General features: G+C 41.7%; 1 protein-coding gene across 1 annotated transcript; it reads left to right on the top strand.

Annotated features, from left to right (window-relative positions):
* Nucleotides 1–533: 533 nt before the first annotated feature.
* DAPL1 (death associated protein like 1) lies at nt 534–20,928 on the top strand. The gene is made up of 4 exons (XM_080669105.1): nt 534–622; nt 10,672–10,759; nt 13,061–13,121; nt 20,801–20,928. The coding sequence occupies exons 1-4, from the start codon at nt 565–567 to the stop codon at nt 20,915–20,917; spliced, it is 324 nt and encodes a 107-aa protein (XP_080525231.1). The 5' UTR covers nt 534–564; the 3' UTR covers nt 20,918–20,928.
* The last annotated feature ends 1,754 nt before the right edge of the window (nt 20,929–22,682 follow it).

Genomic DNA, 22,682 nt, shown 5'->3' with positions numbered 1-22,682 from the left:
TCTAATGAAAATTAAAATAAGAAACATATGATTACCATTCTTATTTACATCATTGTTTACATCTCCAATCATTTTCTTAGAATAAATGCTTACAGTTGCAAAGCCTGGGACTAAAACATAGCACTTTGTTTTATAATTGTGTCTTCAAAAAGATTACAGATGTCTTGAGGCAAAGATCTAGTCTTCCCCTCCTTGTCATGCCAGTATGTGACAAACAGCCTGTCACACTGTAACTTCTCCATATATCCTTGATGGATGAATAGTTAGAGAGAAAAAGTTTTCCATTGAACTTCGTCCTCTCTTCTCCCTTTTGTGAAAGAAAATTAGAGTTCCCTTAGCCATCTACCCTGCCCTCTCAGATGGAGGAAATGAGAAGAAAGTTTCCTTCTAGGAGAAAGCTTGCCAAGGAGATGCAGGTTCCCAGAGAGCTAGGTGACAAGCCCTGTTGCTGCTCAGCAACGCCCTGAAGGGGCCCCGCCCCCAGCCTGTATAAAGCCGGGGTGCAGTAGTGCAGCCACAGCTGGCAAGGCCTCTGGAGCACCGGCACTGGCACTGGCACGCGCTATGGCAAATGAAGTGCAAGTCCTGCCCTCCCCGCTGAAAGGGGGGCATCCTCCCGCAGGTAGGCTGCCCACCTGCCCTCTGTCCTGTAGGTAGCAAGGGCCTCAGTGCTGCTGCTCCGCCATCTATGCCTTCAACAGAGGCGCCCAACAGAGCGCAGGTTCTCGGCCTCCCATTGTTACTTTAACTTCATGCAGCCTGACTTCCTCCTGTGCCTTTGATGTCTCTAAGCTTGTGTGTAAACCACCTGGGGATCTGTCAGGCCCCAGATCAATTAAAGCCTGATTATATATGAGAGGACAAGGGGTTGGGTGCTTGTGGGAAGAGATAGGTAGCAAGGTTGGCCCTTTCCTCCCTGGAAGATGATTTACTGCCATGGAAACCTCCTTCCTAGAGGTTCCAGCTCTAAGACTCAGGCTCCCCACGATACTGTAGTCGTCTGACTTCGTAGCCTGGCAAACCAGCTTCCACAGCAAGGACAGCAACCAGCAGTCTCTCTTCCTCCTCAGGCATTTGGGTTGGGCGGTGGTATCCGTGATGTATTTGCCTGTCAACACGCTGAGGAGCACTTTCTAATAAGGACTCAAACACTGGAGGGGGCTGCCTGGAAACTGTAGCTTATCAAGGTGTTTTGCAAAGCATCCACAGTTCTCTCTCTCTGTCTCTCTCTCCCTCTCTCTTCCTCTCTCCCTCCCTCATCCCCTCCCCCCTCCCATTTTAAATGTATGCTACTTATATCAACTCTCTGGAATATGGAAATTAGTTTTATTGTACTTAACCGTATGTTCATCTAGATTGACTGAGGCATGTAGGCCTATTTTTAGCCAGTTTATGTTCTTTCAACTGCCTGCCTTCTCTTTTCCTTTCCCCATTTACAAAATGTACTTATTGGTCTAACTTGGCACCTCTAAGCCAAGGTTATTTCAGTCACCTGTGCTGCAGAGGAGGATGGCGGGAATAACCTCTGCCAAGCTGATAAACTGACACAGAGGATCCGTGGTTTTCTGGTGCGCGGCCTTGCTGAGAAAGTCGGAATTTTCACTCGTTTCCAGTTCTGGGCTCCATGCCCTGTTCTCCTGTGGCAGATTCCTGACACTTTATAGTGAATTGGGTTTAGCAGTGTTTAACACTATCTATATTTAAAGTTAATGCTGCTACCTAATGGTCAGGAACGATAAATGTTAATTATTAGAAGAGAAGTCATCGCACAGATGATGACCAAAAAAAAAAAAAAGACTCCATTCTCTTCTCACCACTTCCACCCCAATCCTTCATCAAACAGTTAAGCCAAAGCCTGACTTACTGAATTACATTCATGCACAAAGGACGCAGAGATAAACCTAACCAAATGAGCATTCGAATGAAGCCACCAAGAACTTCCTGTCCTCACCCCTAATGACTGCTAATTACTCTGTGTACATAGCACACCAGGAATCCATCAAGCATGTCACAATGCTCTATAGCATGACAATTAATTATTACGAACTGTGACACTACAGATAAGAGGTTTGGGGTAATTAGAATGGAGATGAAGGCAGACTTTTGCTTCCCCACTGAGAGCAAGGGAACAAGGAAGCCTCCTCCTTCATCTGGTCTTGTTACCTATTTTAAGTCCAAACCGGTTTCCGATGGTGCACAGTTTTATTTATGGGATAACAATAATTCATCACCAGAATTCCATCGATTTTTAATATGCAATTTACAGATCCCGGAAAGGGGGAAGCAGGCATGATATGACGGGAAGGATTTGACATGGCCTCCGGAACTGGACAGATGTGGGTTTAAACCCTGCTTTCATTCCACACCTCTGAGCATCAGTTTTCTCGCCTCTAAAACGGAATGATAACTAACGTGGATATTATAAGGTTGTTATGATGATGAAAGGCGATAATCTCTGTACGGTACCCAGCACATGAATGTTAATCCCCATCAAATGCAGGCCTCATAAAACACATAGCCATCAGGAGAAATTACCCTCCCCTATCGCAAGTCATCGGATGTCTGAGGGCTGCTGTATTAGATACTATTGCAGTAGGCAGAATAAGGAAAATGCATAGAAAATATACACATGCCCGCCCCATCGCAGTTAAAAATGAAACGACGCGAGAGTCAGCCAGCGGTAACTCTTTCCCACCTTCATGTCGAGTGCTTAGCAGTTTTTCTTTCATGTATATTAATATAATATATAGCAACTCCATTAGCCGTGGCTAGAAATTTATGCTGTGACACAAGACTACATTAAACATGAGCTGGCCTGGGCCCTAGTAAGCTTAGCTTTGGATTTTCTGCTTTTTGATTTGCCTCACTTTCAGTTTTATAAGAACCTCATCACAATGAACAGCCAAAAATGTGTGCGTGGAAGGTGATCGAGGAAGCCAAGTACATATGTAATGAACTAGAAAGAGCAGGAGTTCATGAGTTTTTCTGTATATTCCCTGCACTTTTTAATTCAGTTTTAGTCAAATGAATCAGAGCCATCAGAGAGGACACCACAGAACCCCCAGAGAGAATCAGTTTTCTGGCTCATTAAAGAGAGAATGGCCCGGCCAGTGTGGCTCAGTGGTTGAGTGTCGACCTATGAACCAGGAGGTCATGGTTCAATTCCCCGTCAGGGCACATGCCTGGGTTGTAGGCTCGATCCCCAGTGTGGGGCGTGCAGGAGGCAGCTGATCAATGATTCTCTCTCATCATTGATGTTTCTGTCTCTCTCCCTCTCCCTTCCTCTCTGAAATCAATAAAAATATATTAAGAGAGAGAGAGAACAAAGTTTGGGGATCAGATCCCCAGGTGTGAAACTAATGCAGAAAGTGGGGGGAAGCCATAGCTGCATAAGGGCCAGCACCATTAACAAAAAAAAGGGGCAAAGGCTTAATTCTCTCAACTTCAATCTGCTCAAGTCAACTTACGGGGTTTGATCTGTGAGGTTTGAGAGAGATGCTGGGAGACCCACTTTCCCAGGCATCATGGGGACGGGGTTTGAGGACCACAAGGACAAGAACAACCACATTCACCCCACACTCACTGTGCTCCTGGTGCTGCACAGAACCTCCTAGGCAGGGCAACACCCCTGCAGACGGACTACGAACCATCATCCTGCCCCCCACAGGAGCAAAGTGAAGTCAGCGGGTGCGGGACTTGTCTGAGGCTGCACACCTGGAGAGCAGTGGCACTGAGGTTTGGGAATAAAGTGGAGCCCATGCCATGTGCTCCCGCTCTAAAGCCCCCTCTCCCTGCTCCCCGCCTTCTTCGGATGGGGGTCTTCTAGGTGTTGATTGGCAGTTTAAAGTTTGCTGAAAAATCAAATGTAAGTGCAAAGGAAGCATTTTGCAAGCATCGAACCTTTGAATTAAGATCTTCACATAAAAACTATAAGTCACAAGGCAGAGTTTGTACAAACCTTTGTGGTGGTCAGTTTGTTCACATACATTTTCTACCAGTTAGTGAAGGGGAAAAGCTTAATTTTTCTGGCAGGCTTTTCTTTCTTTATCTTGACTGCCTTCTATGAAAAACTGCAAAATGTCTGGGAGATCTTAACAGCAAAAGTATTATGTAGCATTCTAAACTCAAGGGTCTACTTCTGGCATTGTAAACTACAAAAGAAGCCACAAGAATATAACTCTTTCTCAGAGATGGGCAAAGTTTCATTTTCCCCACATAAATTTTATTTTCTAATGAAACTATCCAAAAAAGTGTCTCTCTCTTTTACATGTTTTCTCTCTAGTTTATTGTGCTTATTGAAAGGACCTAAAGTTTTACCTTATGTATTCATATTCAAAGGCCTGTTAAAATGTTAAATCAGTTCCCATTTCACTTCACCCAATTCCAGTTCAGCCTTCTACGAAGATTCAAAAGGCAATATTAGTCCCAAACACAGAATTATGTAAATGTTATAAATTTAAATGAACTAATTTAGTTACAGTGAGACTTTGAAGAGGTCCCATGAGTCAGACCTATCTGCCATAAGCAAAATGGGCAAGACTCCACTGGGCTGGGTTGTAGATGTTTCTTTACAACTAAAGGCCCAGTGCAGAAAATTCATGCACTTGAGGGGGTCCCTCAGCCTGGCCTGCACTCTCTCACAGTCCAGGAGCTCTCGGGGGATGTCTGACTGACCTGCTTCCCACAGTCGGCATCCTTAGCGCTGCTGCGGAGGCTTCTGGCTGAGCAGTGCTTCCCCTGCATTGAGCGTCTGCCCCCTGGTGGTCAGTGTGCATCATAGCAACCAGTTATTCTGCCGTTCAGTCGATTTGCATATTAGCCTTTTATTATATAGGACTAGAGGCCCAGTGCATGAAATTTGTGCATGAGGGGGTGTGTCCCTCAGCCCAGCCTGCACCCTCTCCAATCTGGGACCCCTCGAGGGATGTCCAACTGCCCGTTTAGGCCCGATCTCAGTAGGATTGGGCCTAAACGGGCAGTTGGACATCCCTCTCACAATCCAGGACTGCTGACTCCCAACTGCTCGCCTGCCTGCCTTCCTGATTGCCCCTAACCACTTCTGCCTGCCAGCCTGATCACCCCTAACCACTCCCCTGCCAGCCTGATTGACCCTGACTGCCCTCCCCTGCAGGCCTGGTCACCCCTAACTGCCCTCCCCTGCAGGCTTGGTCCCTCCCAACTGCCCTCCCCTGCTGGCCATCTTGTGGCAGCCATCTTGTGTCCACAAGGGGGCAGCCATCTTGTGTGTTGGAGTGACAGTCAATTTGCATATTACTCTTTTATTAGATAGGATGGTTTGCTAGATCCCAGGAGACCAGGGTAAGCAGTGCTCCCAGCACAGTCAGTGTGGGGAAGATGACCCTCCCACAAACTGGTTCCATCTGGTCCAGTCGCCTCAATGTAGAGGGCCTTAATCTGTGTATACCTCCATGTATCACTATAGTATGGGAATATTATCTTCTGCTTCTTTCTGCTCTACATGGCTGACCAAGTGGGATTACCTACCAGAACAAGAACTGTGCTCTGGACATTCAAGCTGTGGTTCACTTCTTGAAATCACTCATTTAAAGCCCACAGCCCCACACCAGAGAGGATTCAAAGACTCCTGCATGGAAGTAGAAATCTTCTGGGGGGGGGGGGGCGTGTTTAATTTACCCTCAAATGTCTCTAGTTTATTGTTCTTAAGAATGAAGGACTCCCATGTTTGCATTTTTAAAAATTTCTTTTGGTATTTGTTTTTCTGTTAAGTGCCTTATATTCTTCCAGAAGGGAGGAAAGTGATAAGTTTTCTTTTGTAAATAGGTGGGAAGCGTTAGAATTATAGTAAGGACTTCATAATAAGGATCATCTAGTTAAACTTCTACCAAATTCACCAAAGTCCTCCTCAGATATTCATGTCAGGTAGACTTCTTTCCTTTAACACACTGAGGGGCAAAGGACATAGGAGGCACGCTACATGACTCCAAATAACACAAACTGCTGTATGTAGCCCGACTCTGCCTTTCTGGAATTTCCGTTCTTTGGTCTTCATTCTCTCCTCTGGAAAAACATAAAATAAATACAAATAATAATAACTACACATTATGCTGTACCTACCATGTACCAGGTGCTTATGTCACTTCTATTCTCTAAGACAACCTGAACAATCGGTATTATTCCCTTTTAAAGGATGCAGAAACTGAGCCTCAGAAGGGTTTAGCATCTTGCTCAAGGTCACAGAGTTCAGGAAGTATAGAGCTCTTTGACCCCATATAACATTTCCTCACCAAGAAACCTTTCCTCGTCCCACATGACAACCCCTGAGATCTTTGAAGATGCCCCTGAGCTCTGAGTCGTTGCTCCTTCAGAAGTGATCTCTCCCAGTTCCCTAGGGCCTCCTGTGACCTGCTCCCTTCTCCACTCTGGTCACTCTCCTCTGGACAGTCTCTGGTTTGTCAGTGTCCTTTCAATTGAGTGGCACAAAACTCAGCATTTTAAAGTTCACATTTTTAATTGTTGTTTATTTTACAATAACAATTTGCACTAGACTGCATCTAACATTACAGAATTCTAGTGAGAAGCTTTTATAATCAATTAAAAAAACCAAGTTGGTGACTCAAAATGACCAAATAGAGTTTATTCCATGAATACAAGAATGGTTTCACGTAAAATATTTATTCATATAATTAATACAATCTATAATAATAAAAGCATAATATGCTAACTAGACTGGATGTCCTTCCGGACAACCTTCTGGATGAAGCCGGGGCTGCAAGGGAAGCCCAGGTCCCGGGTGCCAGAGGGAAGCCGGTGTCAGCAGTCGGGGGAAGGAAGGCCTACTCTTGCACAAATTTCGTGCATTGGGCCTCTAGTTAACAATAAGCAGAAAAATCAGTATGTATTTGTAATTTTTAAATGCAGTGAAATAGTACTAGAAGGATATTTCCTTAACATGATGAAATGATATATTTATGAAAATATATGTACTTACTTCTCATGTATATAGCCTTCTAAGTGCACATTATGCTTAATAGGAAGATACTAAAAGCAACCCTTTAAAAATTAGGGTGACAAAGATGTCCACTATCACCACTGTTAAACATTATTTTGGAGGAACTAATATAATTCTTTTTGTGTTAATCATTTTTAAACCTGGAAGACCTAAGAATCGATTTAAAACTATTATAAACAATAAGAGAATTTAATAAGATTTAGATATAAAAATCAATAATAGTAATATAAGAACAACAGTCTGTTAGAGTTATAACAGAAAACTAGACCTCATTTACAATAGCAACAACAACAATGAAGATAAAATGCTTAGGGAATAAATCTAATAATAAATGTGTGAGATTATGTGAACAAGTTGCTGAGGGACTCAAAGGAAGATATAAACAATAAAAAAGCATACCATATTTTTTAACAGAGAGCTACCAGGAATATAAAGATACAAAGTTTTCCTTTTTAAAAATCTATAAATTTAAAGCAAGATCTTTAATACCAATAGGATTTTTTATAGGAAATTATTAAACTGGTTCTAAAGTCCATATGGAAAAATAAATAAGAATAGCTAGTAATATTTTGCAAAGAAAATGTAACAAAGGAGGACTAACTTTGTCAGATATTAAAGTATACAACAATAATTTAAATAGAGATATAATGGCATATGAATGGACAGAGAGATTAATGGAACAGAAGTCCAGATATAGCCACTGTAATATGTGTGTATGTATGTATATACATGTGTGTATATGTATACACATGTATGTATGTATACACATGTAATATATACACACATATACATGAGTACTTAGTATATGATAAAGATGGCATTTCAAATTAATAGGTAAAAGATTAATTTTTTAAATATTATTAGGATAATCTAAAAAAATCTATTATGCTTCCACATGACTTACACAAAATACATTCTAGAAGGGTCAAGGATTTAAATATAGCATCAAAGATTGATTATGCAAAATGAAACCATGAAAGTTCTAGAAGAAAATACAGAATAATATTTATAAAACATCACAGTCAGGAATTCCTTAGTGATACAAAACCCATAAGGGGTTAACAAAAATAGAAAATTGCTGACTGCAAAAACATCAACAAAAAAGGCAGTAACTGGCAAAATATTTTATATTTGTGATACACCTCATAGATAAACAGCTTCTATCCTATATAATAAAAGCCTAATATGCTAAGTGTCTGGTCATCCAGTCATCTATTCAACCAATCAAAGTGTAATATGCTAATGATATGCTAAGGCCGCTCAACCGCTCGCTATGACATGCACTGGCTACCAGGGGGCAGACACTCCGACTGGTAGGTTAGCTTGCTGCTGGGATCCGGCCAATCAGGACTGAGCAAGATGGGCTGGACATGCCCTGGAGCCTTCCTGTGGTCCCTCCCTGGCTGGCCAACCTCCCACGTCCCTCCCTAGTCCTGATCATGCAACAGTGGTGTCCCTCGGCCTGGCCTGTGCTCTCTCCCAATCCAAGACCCCTTGGAGGATGTCAGGGAGCCAGTTTTGGCCCGATCTTGCAGGCCAGGCCGAGGGACCCCACTGGTGCACGAATTCATGCACCGGGCCTCTAGTGAATCAATAAAAACATTAGAAAAAAGAATTTTAACAGTTCATAAAAAGAAAATATAAATGGCTTTTAATCACGGAAACAAACTCAACCTTTAATAAAATGTAAGAAATGCAAATAAAACAATGAGATACCATTTTTAAAAAGACTTATTGATTGACAAAATCAAATGTTTTCTAGCTCACATGGTTGCAAGAGACTTGGGGAGACAATTGCTAACGTTATGGCTGGTGAGACTGTACACTGGTGCAAGTTCTGTGAAGGGCAATTTGGCAAGATTTAACCAAATTCCAAATGTATATTCTTGAGAACTAACGAGATCACTTGTAGGAATTTATCTCATGGATATACTTGAATTTTTAAAAAAATTTTATTTTATTGTTTAAAGTATTACAAGTATTAGTACATATGTCTCCTTTTTTCCCCATTGACCTTGCACTTGTGCAAAATTCTGTATATATGAAAGGATAGTCATTGCAGCATTGTTTGTAATGGCAATAGATTAGAAACATCTGAAATGTCTTAACATTTGGGAATTGGCTAAGTAAATACAGAATGTTCAGATAATGTAATGTTAAAGATGCTAAAAAGGAAGATACATTTCTATATGTGTATTGAAATAGAACTTATTTCAAAACATATAATTGAAGAAATATATAAACAGATAAGGTGCAGACCAATGTGTATCTTAAGTTACCATTTAAAAAATAGTAACGTGTAAGTAGACCTAAAGAATACTTGTGGATGAATACATGGGAAACTTGTAACATAGCAGCATTTAGGGAGATGAACCAGGGGGCTGGGAAATAATAGTAGGAGGGAGACTGCAGACCTTTTCATGCTCTTTGAATTGTGTACTTTATGTATGTGTTAGAATCAAAGCAATAAATTAAGCAATCATTTTAAAAGAGCAATGACTAAGTCAATTCACAAAGGCATGGAGAAACAATTTTCCTTATTTTTCACTTTATTGGAGCTAGTTTTAGAAAACTGTCCATTTGACATTCCCATAAAAAGAATTAGTAGGTTCAAATGAATCAATGTTTGTTTAGCTTTTTCTCATTTGAGCTTGTCAGATTTCAGATGTGCAAATTACCTGGGAACAGAAAAAAAGTGTTTGCTTTGACTTGCATTCTGAAATGGGTCATTCCTTTAAAAAGTTGATTTCAACTGACATTGTTACACACTTGAACTGCTGTTAGGTCATCTGTAGCCTGATTAACACTAATTGATCTATTGAATGGCAGGATTATTAATGCATTTTAGTTGCTCACTACAAAATCTGAGCTTGGCCAACATCCCAGGTTCGGGGTCTGAGATGACAGGTGGGTATATGGTGAGATCAGAAGCATTTCTGTTGAATTAAATGCCTATTATCACCACCGCCCTCACGTTTGGCTCATTCTCAGAATCTGGCTTTTGGTTGAAAAAAGAAAAATGCAAGCCTTGCACAAACTTTAATCTTGTGGGAGAACAGGAGGGTCACATTGTAATTGTCACTTGCTATCATGAAGAGTGTAATTGGTTTGATAACAAGAAAAAATGTTTTTCAGTGAAATGCCTAAGGGAGTGTGTTGTTATTCATCTCCCCAAATGGAAGATGTACCTGCTGCCTTGGAAAGCTCCCTGAACATAAACAAGCAGACCTCAGCACTTCTTCTTCTCCCCAGCTTGTTTGCACGAAACATCTTTTTTCTTATCTTTATGCAGTTCCAGGGTAACTTTTTTATTGCTTTGCTTTAGATGAAACTTTAGATATTTAAAAAATAAGTTCTAGCCTGACTGGTGTGGCTCAGTGGTTGAGCATCGACCTATGAACCAGGAGGTCACGGTTTGATTCAGGTCAGGACACATACCCAGGTTTAGTGCTCAATCCCCAGTAGGGGGCGCGCAGGAGGCAATCAATCAATGATTCTCTTTCATCATTGATGTTTCTATCCCTCTCCCTTCCTCTGCAATCAATAAAAATATTTTTTAAAATAAACTAAAAAATAATTCTAAATTTTTTCCCAAATCTAAATGTATACCTTGAATAACAAAGCATGCCTTCTCTTGCTGTTCTAACCCTGACTCCATATTGATGTTTATTTGTTTATAGTAAAAGCTGGAGGGAAGCGAATTCCCAAAAAACAAGAAATTGGCGTCTTGGAGAGACACACCAAAAAAACAGGACATGAGAAAACAAGGTATGGGGCTGCTTAATTTCTTTTCCTGTGTCACCTTGAGGAGTTTTCAGTGACTCTTCTTCCAGAAGTCAGAGGCCTCCCAGTCCCCCTAGGCTTTTGCTAAGTAGGGTTACAGACAGCCGCCAAGGTGGGGTGTGGTGGAGGTCAGGATCAGTGGTGATGCAGACTGGAGGTGAAAGGTGGCTACCTTCTGGAGGACTCTTTCTGGGCCCCATCACTAACCCCACCCATTCATTCTCCCGCTCTCTGAGTCCAGCCCAGCTGTCTTGTACTTAAATGACACAATCCTAAATGCATTCAAAACCTGACACACATCCCTTTATCCTATCTTCACATTAGCCTTTAAAATAGTGTCCCTAGGCTGCCCTATTTTCATGTATGCTTTCTGCTGAAGCAAATCTCCTGAATTAAAAATAAATGCTTTTTAGTTGTTGTTTTGAATTCATCACTCAATTATTTAGAAACTATCAATGGCTTCTATATTTGGCATAGCAGGAGGGCCTATAGATACTGAGGCTGGTTTCTCCCTGGCCCTTCCACCGTAACCTTGACACGCTGCACTGTTCCCGGAGCTAAGCAGAAAGCTGTGGCTGGAGCAGACACACAAATGGCCCAGTCACTCTATGCCTTCGTTAAGGAAAACATGTGGAATGGCTTGTCCAAGTAGTGTAGTGATGATGCTTCAGAGACTATTTCAAGGTGGTTTCCATAGATGAGTTGGTGAATATTTGAAAGGAGTTGATTAGATGCTCAAGGTACCTCCTTAAGAGTTAAAATGGCAACAGTCTCAGAAGGAGAATATGGAGGAACATAGACAATGGACTGTCTCTGCCTCTTTCGTATAACACATTTTTAGATCACTTTTAAAGTTTTCTTTCTGATTTCTGTGGAGGAGATTGTTTGAGGATCTTTTCTACATTAAAATAAAATACTCACTAGCCCCTTTAGCAGTGTTTATTTCTCCCGAATCCAGAAAATAACCATCACATAAGGAAAGCAACGCTGCGAGTCCTCTCTGGCGACCCAGCATGGAGGCCAGCTCCTAGAATACAGAGAGCACTCTGTGGATGGTAACACGCGGTTGTTGAATCGCAAGCTGATTGATTTGGCAAGTGGACTCTTTCTGACTTAAGCATAAGCCCTGTTTATGTAACACACCTGGGTTAGGGGCTCAGCAACTGGAGTCATAGCTTGGAAAAGACCTTCTAGTTGGCAGCCAGTAGACAAGTCCTATTTCTCTGCACCTCAGAAAAAAGGGGACTTACTGTTAATTCCAACGTCAGCTGAACAGTGAAGGAGGAGGAGTTGTCTAGAGAGTAATAAAGTGGTGACTGGACCCCTCTTTTAAAAATGCAGTTTCTTTGTAATAGTCATTAAAAGGTGGGAATCGGACTACTACAGAATGTAAACAGCAAGAAATCAACCTCTCTCCCCATTTGTCAGGGATAGATGTAAGTAGGTAGGACCTATAGCTTATGGAACTTGCGTGCCATTTTTAAAAGGATAATAAAAGAAATTACCAATGTGAAATGGCCAGGGCCCTCCCTGTGCAGTGAGCGGCGGTGCAACCGCAGCTTCACCAGATCCACCATCAGTTCGCCCCTGCCCTCACCTCTGCTCCAGGAGTGTGTGCACGGGATAAAAGTGCCTCGTCTTCATGGACAAAAAGTCACCTTACATCTTCTTGGAGAATAGCTTTTGAAAAAATAGATCCTGGCAAATAAGTTTCTAGGCATCATCAATCTATGTCTGTTTCCTAATAACGTGTACCAACCAACACAAACCATCCAGAAAAAGAAACTATGTCGAGCGCAGAGTTTCTGTCAAGAAATTGTACTGCAGGCTCGTCCCTGATTGAAACCCTCCTACAAAATAACCTGACCTCGGAAGAAGCCAGACACAATAGAGCGTATGCTATATCATTCATGTTATGAAGTTCACAAGCCGTCAAAACAAATCTATGGGGCTATAAGTCAGGGTAGTGGTTATCCTTAGGGGCAGCTGGTTAGACTAGTGTTTTAAGTATCTGAATATGTGCTAAGCCGTGTACTGATAATAGGTGCACTTTTCTGCATATGTAATATACTTCAATGAAAAGTTCAAAAGCAAAAGTAATAATAAGTTGGCCTATAAGGCTTGTCATGGCACGTGGGCACACAGAGGCAGGATTGTTTGTCTTTCAGATGTAGCCAAGCAGAATGACACTTAAAGGCCAAGTAGACCTGCTTCTGTATAAATCACTTAACCTCTTCAGTGGGAAAGTTTTCAGGTCCTATATGAAGTTTCTTTTCATCTTTCCAGTGCTATTGTGAATGTTGCCAAAATACAGACGATGGATGCCCTGAATGACACACTAGAGAAGGTGAGCTATGGGTGAGATGCATCATGGGATACTCCCAGACAGTACTCCCCCAACCATCAGGCTGCGTGGGTGAATGACCACTGAGGTGTTTTCCAGCTCAGAGGATCGATGTCCTTTTGAAAGAATCTGCTCTCAGTCCCAAGAACACAAAGAGGTCTTGGCGAGAAAAATTATTTCTCCCAAATTCCTACTGTCCATTCAATAAATCATCTCAAAAATAAGATAGAAAATAAAGCAAGAATCATGACACCAAATGGGCAGGATTTTACTTTGCCATCCCAAATATTTCTCAGACACATTGGCATGGTTTTATGAAAAGGCAGCCCGTGTATTGGGAATTCTACAGTTTTGCCTTTCCTCCCCAGTACTGCATTCTGGTAAGGCAGTATTTGACTGGAGGCGAGTGCGGGTGGTGGAGGGTTGCACAGTTTCAGGCTGGAAGAAGGCTGGGTGCTGGCTGGCTTTGTCCAGAAAAGTCTGTTTAAATAGGTGGTTGAGCACTGCTATTGTTATTTCTATATCATGACTTTCTTCTAAGTAGCTCAACAAACTAAGAAAACTTACCAGAAAGACAGTGGTTTGGTTTTGTATTCAAGAGTTTTTCAACTATGTAGGTGAGCGGAGTGAGAGCCTTATTCTTATTTCTGGAGGACAGATACATTGCACGTAAGGCAAGGAAGAGCCACTCTTTCAGCTGCTCCCACGTTTGCCGAAGGGACAGGACTGAGCATTCTTTATAGAAGGAAGACTTGTCATTACTGCCAACATTAGGGATCTGAAAAAGATGAGAGCAGAAACTGTGTGCTAGGCCTCTGAGTCCCCATCTGGCACTAGCTCTTCCACTTACCAGCTGTATGACCTTGAGCAGGTTACTTATTCTGTGCCTCAGATTTCTTGTTTGTAAAATGGAGATAAGAAAGAAAATACACTTCACGGTTTCATTGTGTGGAATAAATGCGTTCACACAGGTTAGCTCTTAGAACGGTGCCTGGCACAGTCACCTGTTTGCACTGTGCTCCAGGGAGTAGCATGGTTTCATGGCAGAGATAAAAAGGTACATCTGAAGTCCCTGGGATGTTATGAGGCAGAGAATACAAGACAAGATCTTGATTATAGACGATAGCTACAGAGCCTTCTCATGTGGGGGGCCTGGTTCTCCCATCAAATAGATTTGAGGTGAGGTCGTAAGTGCCTCTTCACCTTGCTGGCTTTACAGGAAGGGCAGGGGTGGAGGACGCCCTGCCAGGGCAACGCCAGCTGCCCGCTCCTGCGTCTCACCTTCTCTTGCACCTGCACACTAAACGCCTCTTCCTCGGGGGCAAGAGGATGCCACAGTTGTTGGTGAAACCGGATGGCACGTTCCTCGAGAATATATGTCAACCCAAAATGAAATGTTTAAGGATAGTGGTCAATAAAGGTTTACGCTGTGTGTAGGTATGATGCCAGGGTTCATATTGTTTTCTTTTATAGACCTATATGCATACGTCTGTGACATAGAGGGGTTCTTCCACTTTCAGTTAAAATACCAATTCTCTATTTCAAAGATAAAAAGGAGAGTCAGGTAACAACAATAATAATTGTGTTTGGAAAAATAAGACAATAGTGAGATGGTGTACTGATAACAGCAACTATACATGTAAAAAGAAAAACTTTAACATGTAGCTCAGTGTTTACTGGGGTGGGAATGTGGCCAACACTCTATAGATTACTGGCTAAAACAGGCTCTGGCATCAGACATCAGATGCCTGGGTCTTAGGCCGGCTCTGTCACTCACTTAGCAGTGTGTCCTCGGGCAAGTTTCTTCACTTTTTTTTTTTTTTTAATATATTTAATTTAATTTAATTTAATTAATTAATTAATTAATTAATTTATTTTTTTAACACAGAGGAAGGGAGGGAGATAGAGCCAGAAACATCGATGAGAGAGAAACATCGATCAGCTGCCTCCTGCACACCTCCCACTGGGGATGTGCCCGCAACTAAGGTACATGCCCTTGACCGGAATCGAACCTGGGACCCTTGAGTCTGCAGGCCGACGCTCCATCCAATGAGCCAAACCGGTTAGAGCAAGTTTCTTCACTTTCTGTGCCTCTGTTTCCTCATCTGTAAATGGGAATGTGATTAATAGTATCCACGTCAAAGTGATATTGTGAGAATAAAAGGAAGTTATATAACCCCTGCAAAGTACTTAGCACAGAGCCAGACACAACTAGCCCTCAGTAAGGGTGAGCTCCTGTCCCAGGCAGATGTCCTACAGGGCGCCATTTGGATTCCTGGGCAGAGGAGAAGAGGCTAGAAAATCAAGTCCCAAGATTGCCATAGTGACTACCTTGAATATGGGAGTTAATGGGATCCACGTATTTCCTTACAGCTGAGAAAAATCCTCCCTGAACCCCTAATTCAACCTGACGTGTAATAGGATTTCATAATAAAGGTCAACTGGGGTAAAAAGACCAATGCCTTTTAAAAGATAGATCTGCTGCAATCTGGTTGTCAGGAGCTTCAGTGAAAGGAGGGGTTGACCACAAAGAGATAGGAGGGAGTTTTTTTGAGGTGGGGGAGTGATGGAATGGTTCTATATTTTGAGTGTGATGATAGTCACAGACTGTATGTACTTATAAAACTGTGCACTGAAAAGGGGTATATTTTACTATAGAAAAATTCTACCTTGATTTTTTCTTTTTGTTGTTAGTCCTCACATGAGGATATTTTTCCATTGATTTTTAGAGAGAGTGGAAAGGAGAGAGGGAATGATGGGGGAGAGAGAGAGAAAGAGAGAGAGAAACATCGATGTGAAAGAGACACATCGATTGCTTGCATCCCACACATGCCCTGACCAGGGCTGGGGATCGAACATGCAATCCAGGCAAGTGCCCTTGACCGGAAATCAAACCCATGACTCTTCAGTGCATGGGCCAACATTCTAACCACTGAGTTACACTTGCCAGGGCTACACCTTAATTTTTTAAAAATAAATATGTATGCCCTGGCTGGTTTTGCTCAGTGGTTGGAACATCAGCCTGCGGACTGAAGGGTTCCCGGTTCGATTCTGGTCAAGGGCACATGCCTGGGTTGCGGGCTTGATCCCCCGTGTGGGGCATGCAGAAGGCAGCCAATCAATGATTCTCTCTTATCATTGATATTTCTATCTCTCCCTCTCTCTCCCTTCCTCTCTGAAAATCAATAACAAAAATATATTAAATAAAATAAAATAAATATGTATAAACTATATGCCTTATACCAAAAAATTAAAAGGCATAAAAATAGCGATAAAGATATTGGCATCTGCTGATAAATTTTCACCTGTATTATAATGATCCCTTCTGCAAAATATATTGTCACAAAGACCTAACAATATGCAATTGGTCAGAAGAAATACCTGCATTTATTAACATTCATTCATGCCCTCTGCTACAATTCTTTCTAGTTCCAAGAACCCATGTTAATTCTCAGATCAACTTAAGAACTTAGAGTCTAAGACTGTAAAAGTACAGCCCAACTCATAGGATCTCAACAACCATTCAATCATGGTGGGACATTTCTTTCCATATGCTGTTTATCTCAGGATACCCTACTTCAAAACCAACCAAGGGTTTAAGATTTGGGAGATTGAAAAAACTGTACAAATCTAAGTGGAATTTCCCCTCCCACTATCTTCCCCATTCCTCCCTACACACAGATCTCTGTCCCAACTACCTTTCCCCTTCCCTCCCCACCTCTCCAGTCCTAGATAATAACAGAATTCCTGTTGCCCAGTGACAAACCACATAACTTGGTATTCCTGGCAGAAGAAGGAGTTATGTAAGCTTGAAAACTCTAGGCTAAAAAGCAGGGAGACCTGGTCTGAGACCAAATTCCACCTACTCCTTAGAGATTGTTTAACCTTTTAGAAGTCCCATAGCTGCTCTGAGATTTATGTTTGCTCATTTACTTAATTTTTTTAAAGGCAGGGATTGAGAGAGAATGGTACTGCCAAGTATATTCCTTCTCTGGATTGTTATGGAAGTTAAATTTGGCATTAGTTGTGAAGCCTCTCAACATGAAAGTATCCAGTTAAAACATCAGAACAGGGTTGTGTTATGGTGTGGAGGGGGTGGAATGTTGAAGCCCAGTTAAAGTTGGGGCCACTTTTCAAGTTGCCAGATGCGTCCCCCATGCCCAAGTGAGTGAGATGGATGTGCAATGGGGTCCTGGGGGAGAGGAGACGATCAAAGGCATCTGCAGATCTAGAAAGGCTTCTCTGTTCCGTGGATGAACATCGCCGTAGGAGTAGCCTTGAATTTCATCGACTCAAACCGAATGTTTTGTTTTGAGCACTTTACTTAACGGGGTGTGGAAATCTAAGTGCCACGTTGGAAGTTAACAACCGGGAAAGATGAATGGAGGAGCTGCCCGTCTGCAATACTACCTAACCTCAGGCTCTAAAACAAACCTGCCGCAGATTTTCCTGCATCGGGAATTTCTTTCATGGCTCCAATCCTAAACACTTTTAACAGACTTCTTTTGCTTTTTCTCTGAAACCAAAAATATAGGTTCTGAGGTCACAGCTACCCAAGATGAAGGTAAATTCTCAATATGGGTGTTTCTACTGATCTGCTTTTTAAGTTCAGTGTGTTGGTCCTTATGTGATGGAGCCACGGCAGGACAGAGTCCTCACACCTATGCCAGCCTTGAATTCTCTCTCTTGTGGAGTTACCCTCGATTCTCTTACCCTCATGAATCAGACAGGAAACACCTTTCATTCTACAAACCCGAGCAGTTTACAGAAACGAATGATGAAGAATCCCAAGCTTCCCTCAGTGAAGATGCCAGACTGAAGTCACAGCAGGCTGTAGGCTGCACTCTGTGGAGCTATCCCTACTTATTTCTAGTTCAGACTTGAAAATAAAATCTTTCTCTCTCCACTGATATAGAATCTAAACCTCAGAATTGGGACGTTGAAGGGTTGACTATTTTATTTACAGTTTCCATTCTAGTGGAAGACTCTTTGTAGACCCCCCAAGTCCTTCTACATTAGGATGTTCCTGCTGGAGCGGTGGGGATGAGAGACAGCGAACTTGACTCTCTTATTGTATTTACAGGGTGTGGCAAAAGGAGGTTTACAGTTGTTCATATGGAAAATAAAACAATAATTAATAAATAACAATACATAAACTGTTTCATGTACTCACAACTGTGAACCTAATAAGTGGTGCTAGAGAAGCCAGTACTGCCCCACCCCCACCCCAAAACCTGTGCATTTGTAATTTAATAATTATGAGCAGTTTCTCTAAGACTGTTATCTTTGCTTGAATTAATTTCCACTTTCTTCTCAATCCTGTTGATTTTTTTTTCTCTCCTAAACTTTCCCAAACCAGATATAGATGGCCAATGAGCCCCAGAGGCAATCTCTCCCTCATTCTGACCTGGGGCAATCCCCTCCAGGGAAGCAGTTGAGCAGAGCTTTTAGAACCTCAGTTAAACGGCTTGGTTAAAATGTGACCCCTAACCCTGTGCATTACTGATAAGAATGGAAAATGGTGCCATCCACTATGGGCAATAGTGGTTGCCAGCGGCTAGGGAAGGAAGGAATGAGGATTTATTGTTCAAGGGGTACACAGTTTCAATGTGGTATAATGAAAATTTCTGGAGATAAATGTTGTGACAGTTGCACAACAATGTAAATGTATTTAATGCTACTAAACTATACACTTAAAAATGGTCAGAATTTTATGTTGGGTGTACTTTACAGAGAAAAATGTAAGCCCTAAACTGTGGAAATAACCCTGGAGATGAATTAATGCTACATTAAGCAATAAGTGTGTTCCAGCAAACTCTCTCCTTTCCGCTTTGCTTTCCCATCTCCACCCATCATCACTCTCGCACCTTAAAAACAACAATCAACATTGTGGCTTCCTCTCCTCAGTCTCACCTTGTCATCATGGGCCATCTCACCTTGGCTAATTGCCCAGGTTTCTGTTATATCATAATTACTTGTTCATTTCCTTTCTCACCACCCCCCACCCCTTGACCGTACATTTACATTTGACTTGAAGTAACTTGCCAGGTTGTTCTTCCTACCTGTAATCTCTTGAATGTGATTTAGAGCTAACCTGAAATAATCCATCTGTTTTAATTGATGCTAAAGACACCCAGTCTGGAAGAAAATCACTGAAGTCAGTGACCTCTTAAGTTTCCTTCTGTTTCTAATGTTTAAAGAAAAACAAAACAAAGCACTCTGCCTTTACCACACTATAAAATGCGTGTCATGTGGCCTGATGATAACTGGTCTGACCAACATAAAGGCTTCAGTGCTTTTTAAAAAGGATTTTTCTTCCTTTCTGCTAGAATGCTAGCATAAACCACCTTTGGGTTTAATTATTGCAAAAGAAAAACTTTAGAAAAATACTGATAGGCAAAATAAGGAAAAAGACTAGGAATTGTCCATAATTCTATCCCTCAGAGATAACCATTGTTAACACTTCAAGTTATATTTCTCCAGTGTGTTTAATTTTTTAAGACCAAGAATAAATGACTTTCTAGTGTCAAGTTTCACATGAAAGGGAATGCTGTGTGCCTAGAGCTCAGGGACATTTGAGAAGAGATATAAGGCACCTATGTTTTCCTGGTTTAGGAGAGTCCAAACAAACCATAAACAATGTGATGCTTGGGGTCATGAACAGTTTATCTCCCCTTTTAGTTAATTTGAGTGTCAAGGCAAGGGCATCTACGTCCAATGGTGGTTAAGTGAAATTCCTAGTGAGCTGAGGCATTCCTTTTTTGCTTGCTAAGGTTTCTGTAGGTGCCTCTATGTTTGTATCAATGGCTTGAAAACTAAGGACCAGAGGAGACCCAAAAGGTCACCGGGTTCAAACGCTCCTCCTAGGAAAATTATATCTGAAGTCCTTGCAGCATTGGGCATCCTTTTGATTTTAAGCCACCCTTAATGTAAATTTCATAAGGTCTTCGGTTCCATATGAAATTTATCTTATTGTCAAATAGTCTCAGTCTGTGTTAACTTAAATCTACTTAAGCCTGTTTCCTCACACATGTCTTCTGTGGAGATGACTAATGAGAACTTTTGGTACCTGAAGCTAATAAGTCATTCCTCAGCTTTCTTTTCATCAGGCTGTTTAGATTGAACCATATGAAACAGCCAATATTACACCATTTTTTACCTATTAAAATAGAAGTTTTACATGTTTCAATCTAATAAATAATCCTAACTCTTTCTAACTTCTCACAGAGGTTCTCTACTTCTGATCTTTTGACAACTGAGGGGTTCTCTCCCTTCAGGACTTTCTCAAATGTTCCCGTAGCCTTCTTAGATTATAGTGATTCACATATGCATACTGGTGCCAAAATAATTGCTAATATTAGAAGACTGATGCAGAAATAATGAACCATTTCTACTTGTAAAAATGTCACTTCAAAACACAGACATACATATGTATTATGTACATTATTTTAATATAATATATGTTATAGTTTTACAAATTAGAGATAAACAAATGAGTGAAACCCCAAAGTAACACACTATGGACCCAGAGCTGGAAGTGGTAAGGGGAAAAAAAGTAATACTATCAAAGAAGTAAACAAAATTGTGAAATTTCCATGACCAACTGTATTGCTTTCTACTTTAATACTTCATAGTCAAAAAGATCCAATATGCTTATTTTTTTCTTTCCTTCTCACATTTAGCTCAGCCATAAATTTCCAGCAATAGTGCACATGGCACATCAAAAACCCAGACCTGCTCTGGAGAAGGTCACTCCAACGAGAAGGATCTACATTATTCAACAGCCTCGAAAATGTTAAGCTGGGACGTAAAACACAGCCATCAGCCCAACTGCCTCCAACATCTGACAGCTTAGCAAAAGGACCAAAACTTTCCTTAGGCTTAGTGCACTTGATTGGTAAATAAAATAGCCTTTGTATCTTCTCTTTGGATGTTAGATAATAAAGAATCCAAAATTGTGAATGCGATGTATTCTTGGGCCTCATTTTGGTCCAGGACAAGATCCCAATGATAGTTACAGAAGAATTCTGATGGAGAATCCAGAAGACTTGACTCCTCCACTCTACCTCCTTGGACAAGCTCTCTTATCCTTGATGCTGACTCAGTTGTTCCACCCACAGTGAGTTCCCAAAGGCAAAGGTTGAAGTGTACACTGAGCTTGGCGAAGACCCATCTTCTGTGCAAACATCAGGAGTTATTCTTCTCTGTGTGTTTGTCTCAAGATGTTCAAGTTTTCACTTGAAATGTCTTTCCGTTTCACGCATAAATACATGGCTTAGTGGAGGGGGGTGTGAAAAAATTAGATTCATTACAAACATATTCTCTTCTGTGAAGCAATCAAGGATGGGAAGTTGAACTATAGTTTCAATAGGAGATTTGATTAGGGTCTCCCAGAAGGTTCATGTTCTAAAAAGAAATGGATTATGATGCTGCAGGATATTGTGGTTGGGGTATAGAAGTTGATTTTAATTGGAGGTGAGGGAAAGTGTTGCCACAGCTAAACCTGCTCTAGCTCTCCTATCTTCCACAACACACACAAATGCGCATGCACGCGCGCGCGCGCGCGCGCGCGCGCACACACACACACACACACACACACACACAGAACATATACTCACATCAAATAGCCAAGGGCATCCTCAAGGGTTTCTACAGAGGTTAGCTGCCACTCACAATCCCACCATTCTAAACCTCTAATTAATACTGCTATCCATGATTCAGCACTTCTCTTTACCCAAGGACAGGGCCAGCACTGTAGTCCATTATTTTACAGGTTGACAACCCTTGGAGTATGACCTGGTGCCAAGCCTGTTTCTGATTCCTGGAAATCCAAAGGCACCTGGCTAAGGCCCAATGGTCATAATGATGCATCCTACCTCCTCCCCTGTGTTGTTTGGATCTTTTTCAGGAGTAAGCGAGTTGTTTGAGACAATATCAAGCCTCAGTCAGTGCCAGCATTAATCAATAAGACAGTCCTAACCACCTCCCACTTTCGCTTATCTCAGTTCCCAGTCTTCAGGGACTGTGGTCAGGAATATTCCAGAATGGTAAGTGTTGCAAGGCAAATAAATGCACAGAAGTTCAACGTCAGCCACCACTTCCCCACAGTAGCAAAGTATAAGCCTGACGGTGGATGCTAGCTGGACCGCTAAACTGAGATTAGGAGATGGGGGTTCAGCTTCTGACCTTTCCAAAGTTGTCAACCTTAAGCAAGCCACTCAACCTTTCTCAAACTTGTCAAACAAGGATAACAACATCTGACCTCCAGTTTAACCTTCCAGTAGCATACTGAGAAGACAAGAAGAAGACTACTCTTTAAATGGCTTATTGAGATTTGCAATAAGTCACTTAAAGAGTAGTGAGAGCAAGGTGGTACCAGGATGGCTGCTCTACAAGCTGACAGGATTATAGTAGTAGAACTAGAAGAGATATGCTGAGCCTAGAATAGGAAATTCAAGGGAAAGCTAAAGATTTGGCTAGACAGAAGCAGGAAGGAAACTGGGGAGGAAGATAGGGGAAATGGGAAGCAAAGGTAGCAGCACTGCTTCATTTCACTTTCCTGAG

Source organism: Plecotus auritus (assembly GCF_963455305.1).
Source record: "Plecotus auritus genome assembly, chromosome: 5".
In the NCBI taxonomy this organism is placed as follows: domain Eukaryota; kingdom Metazoa; phylum Chordata; class Mammalia; order Chiroptera; family Vespertilionidae; genus Plecotus; species Plecotus auritus.
Note: the sequence above shows the minus strand (reverse complement) of the source record. Positions and strands in the feature narration are given on the sequence as shown.

What these genes read in the sequence shown, in the direction of transcription:
- DAPL1 (XM_080669105.1), top strand. Translation starts at nt 565, where the DNA reads ATGGCAAATGAAGTGCAAGTCCTGCCCTCCCCGCTGAAAGGGGGGCAT. An exon ending in AGGGGGGCATCCTCCCGCAG is followed by an intron (nt 623 to 10,671) that starts GTAGGCTGCCCA and finishes ATTTGTTTATAG; the next exon opens with TAAAAGCTGGAGGGAAGCGA. An exon ending in ACAGGACATGAGAAAACAAG is followed by an intron (nt 10,760 to 13,060) that starts GTATGGGGCTGC and finishes TCATCTTTCCAG; the next exon opens with TGCTATTGTGAATGTTGCCA.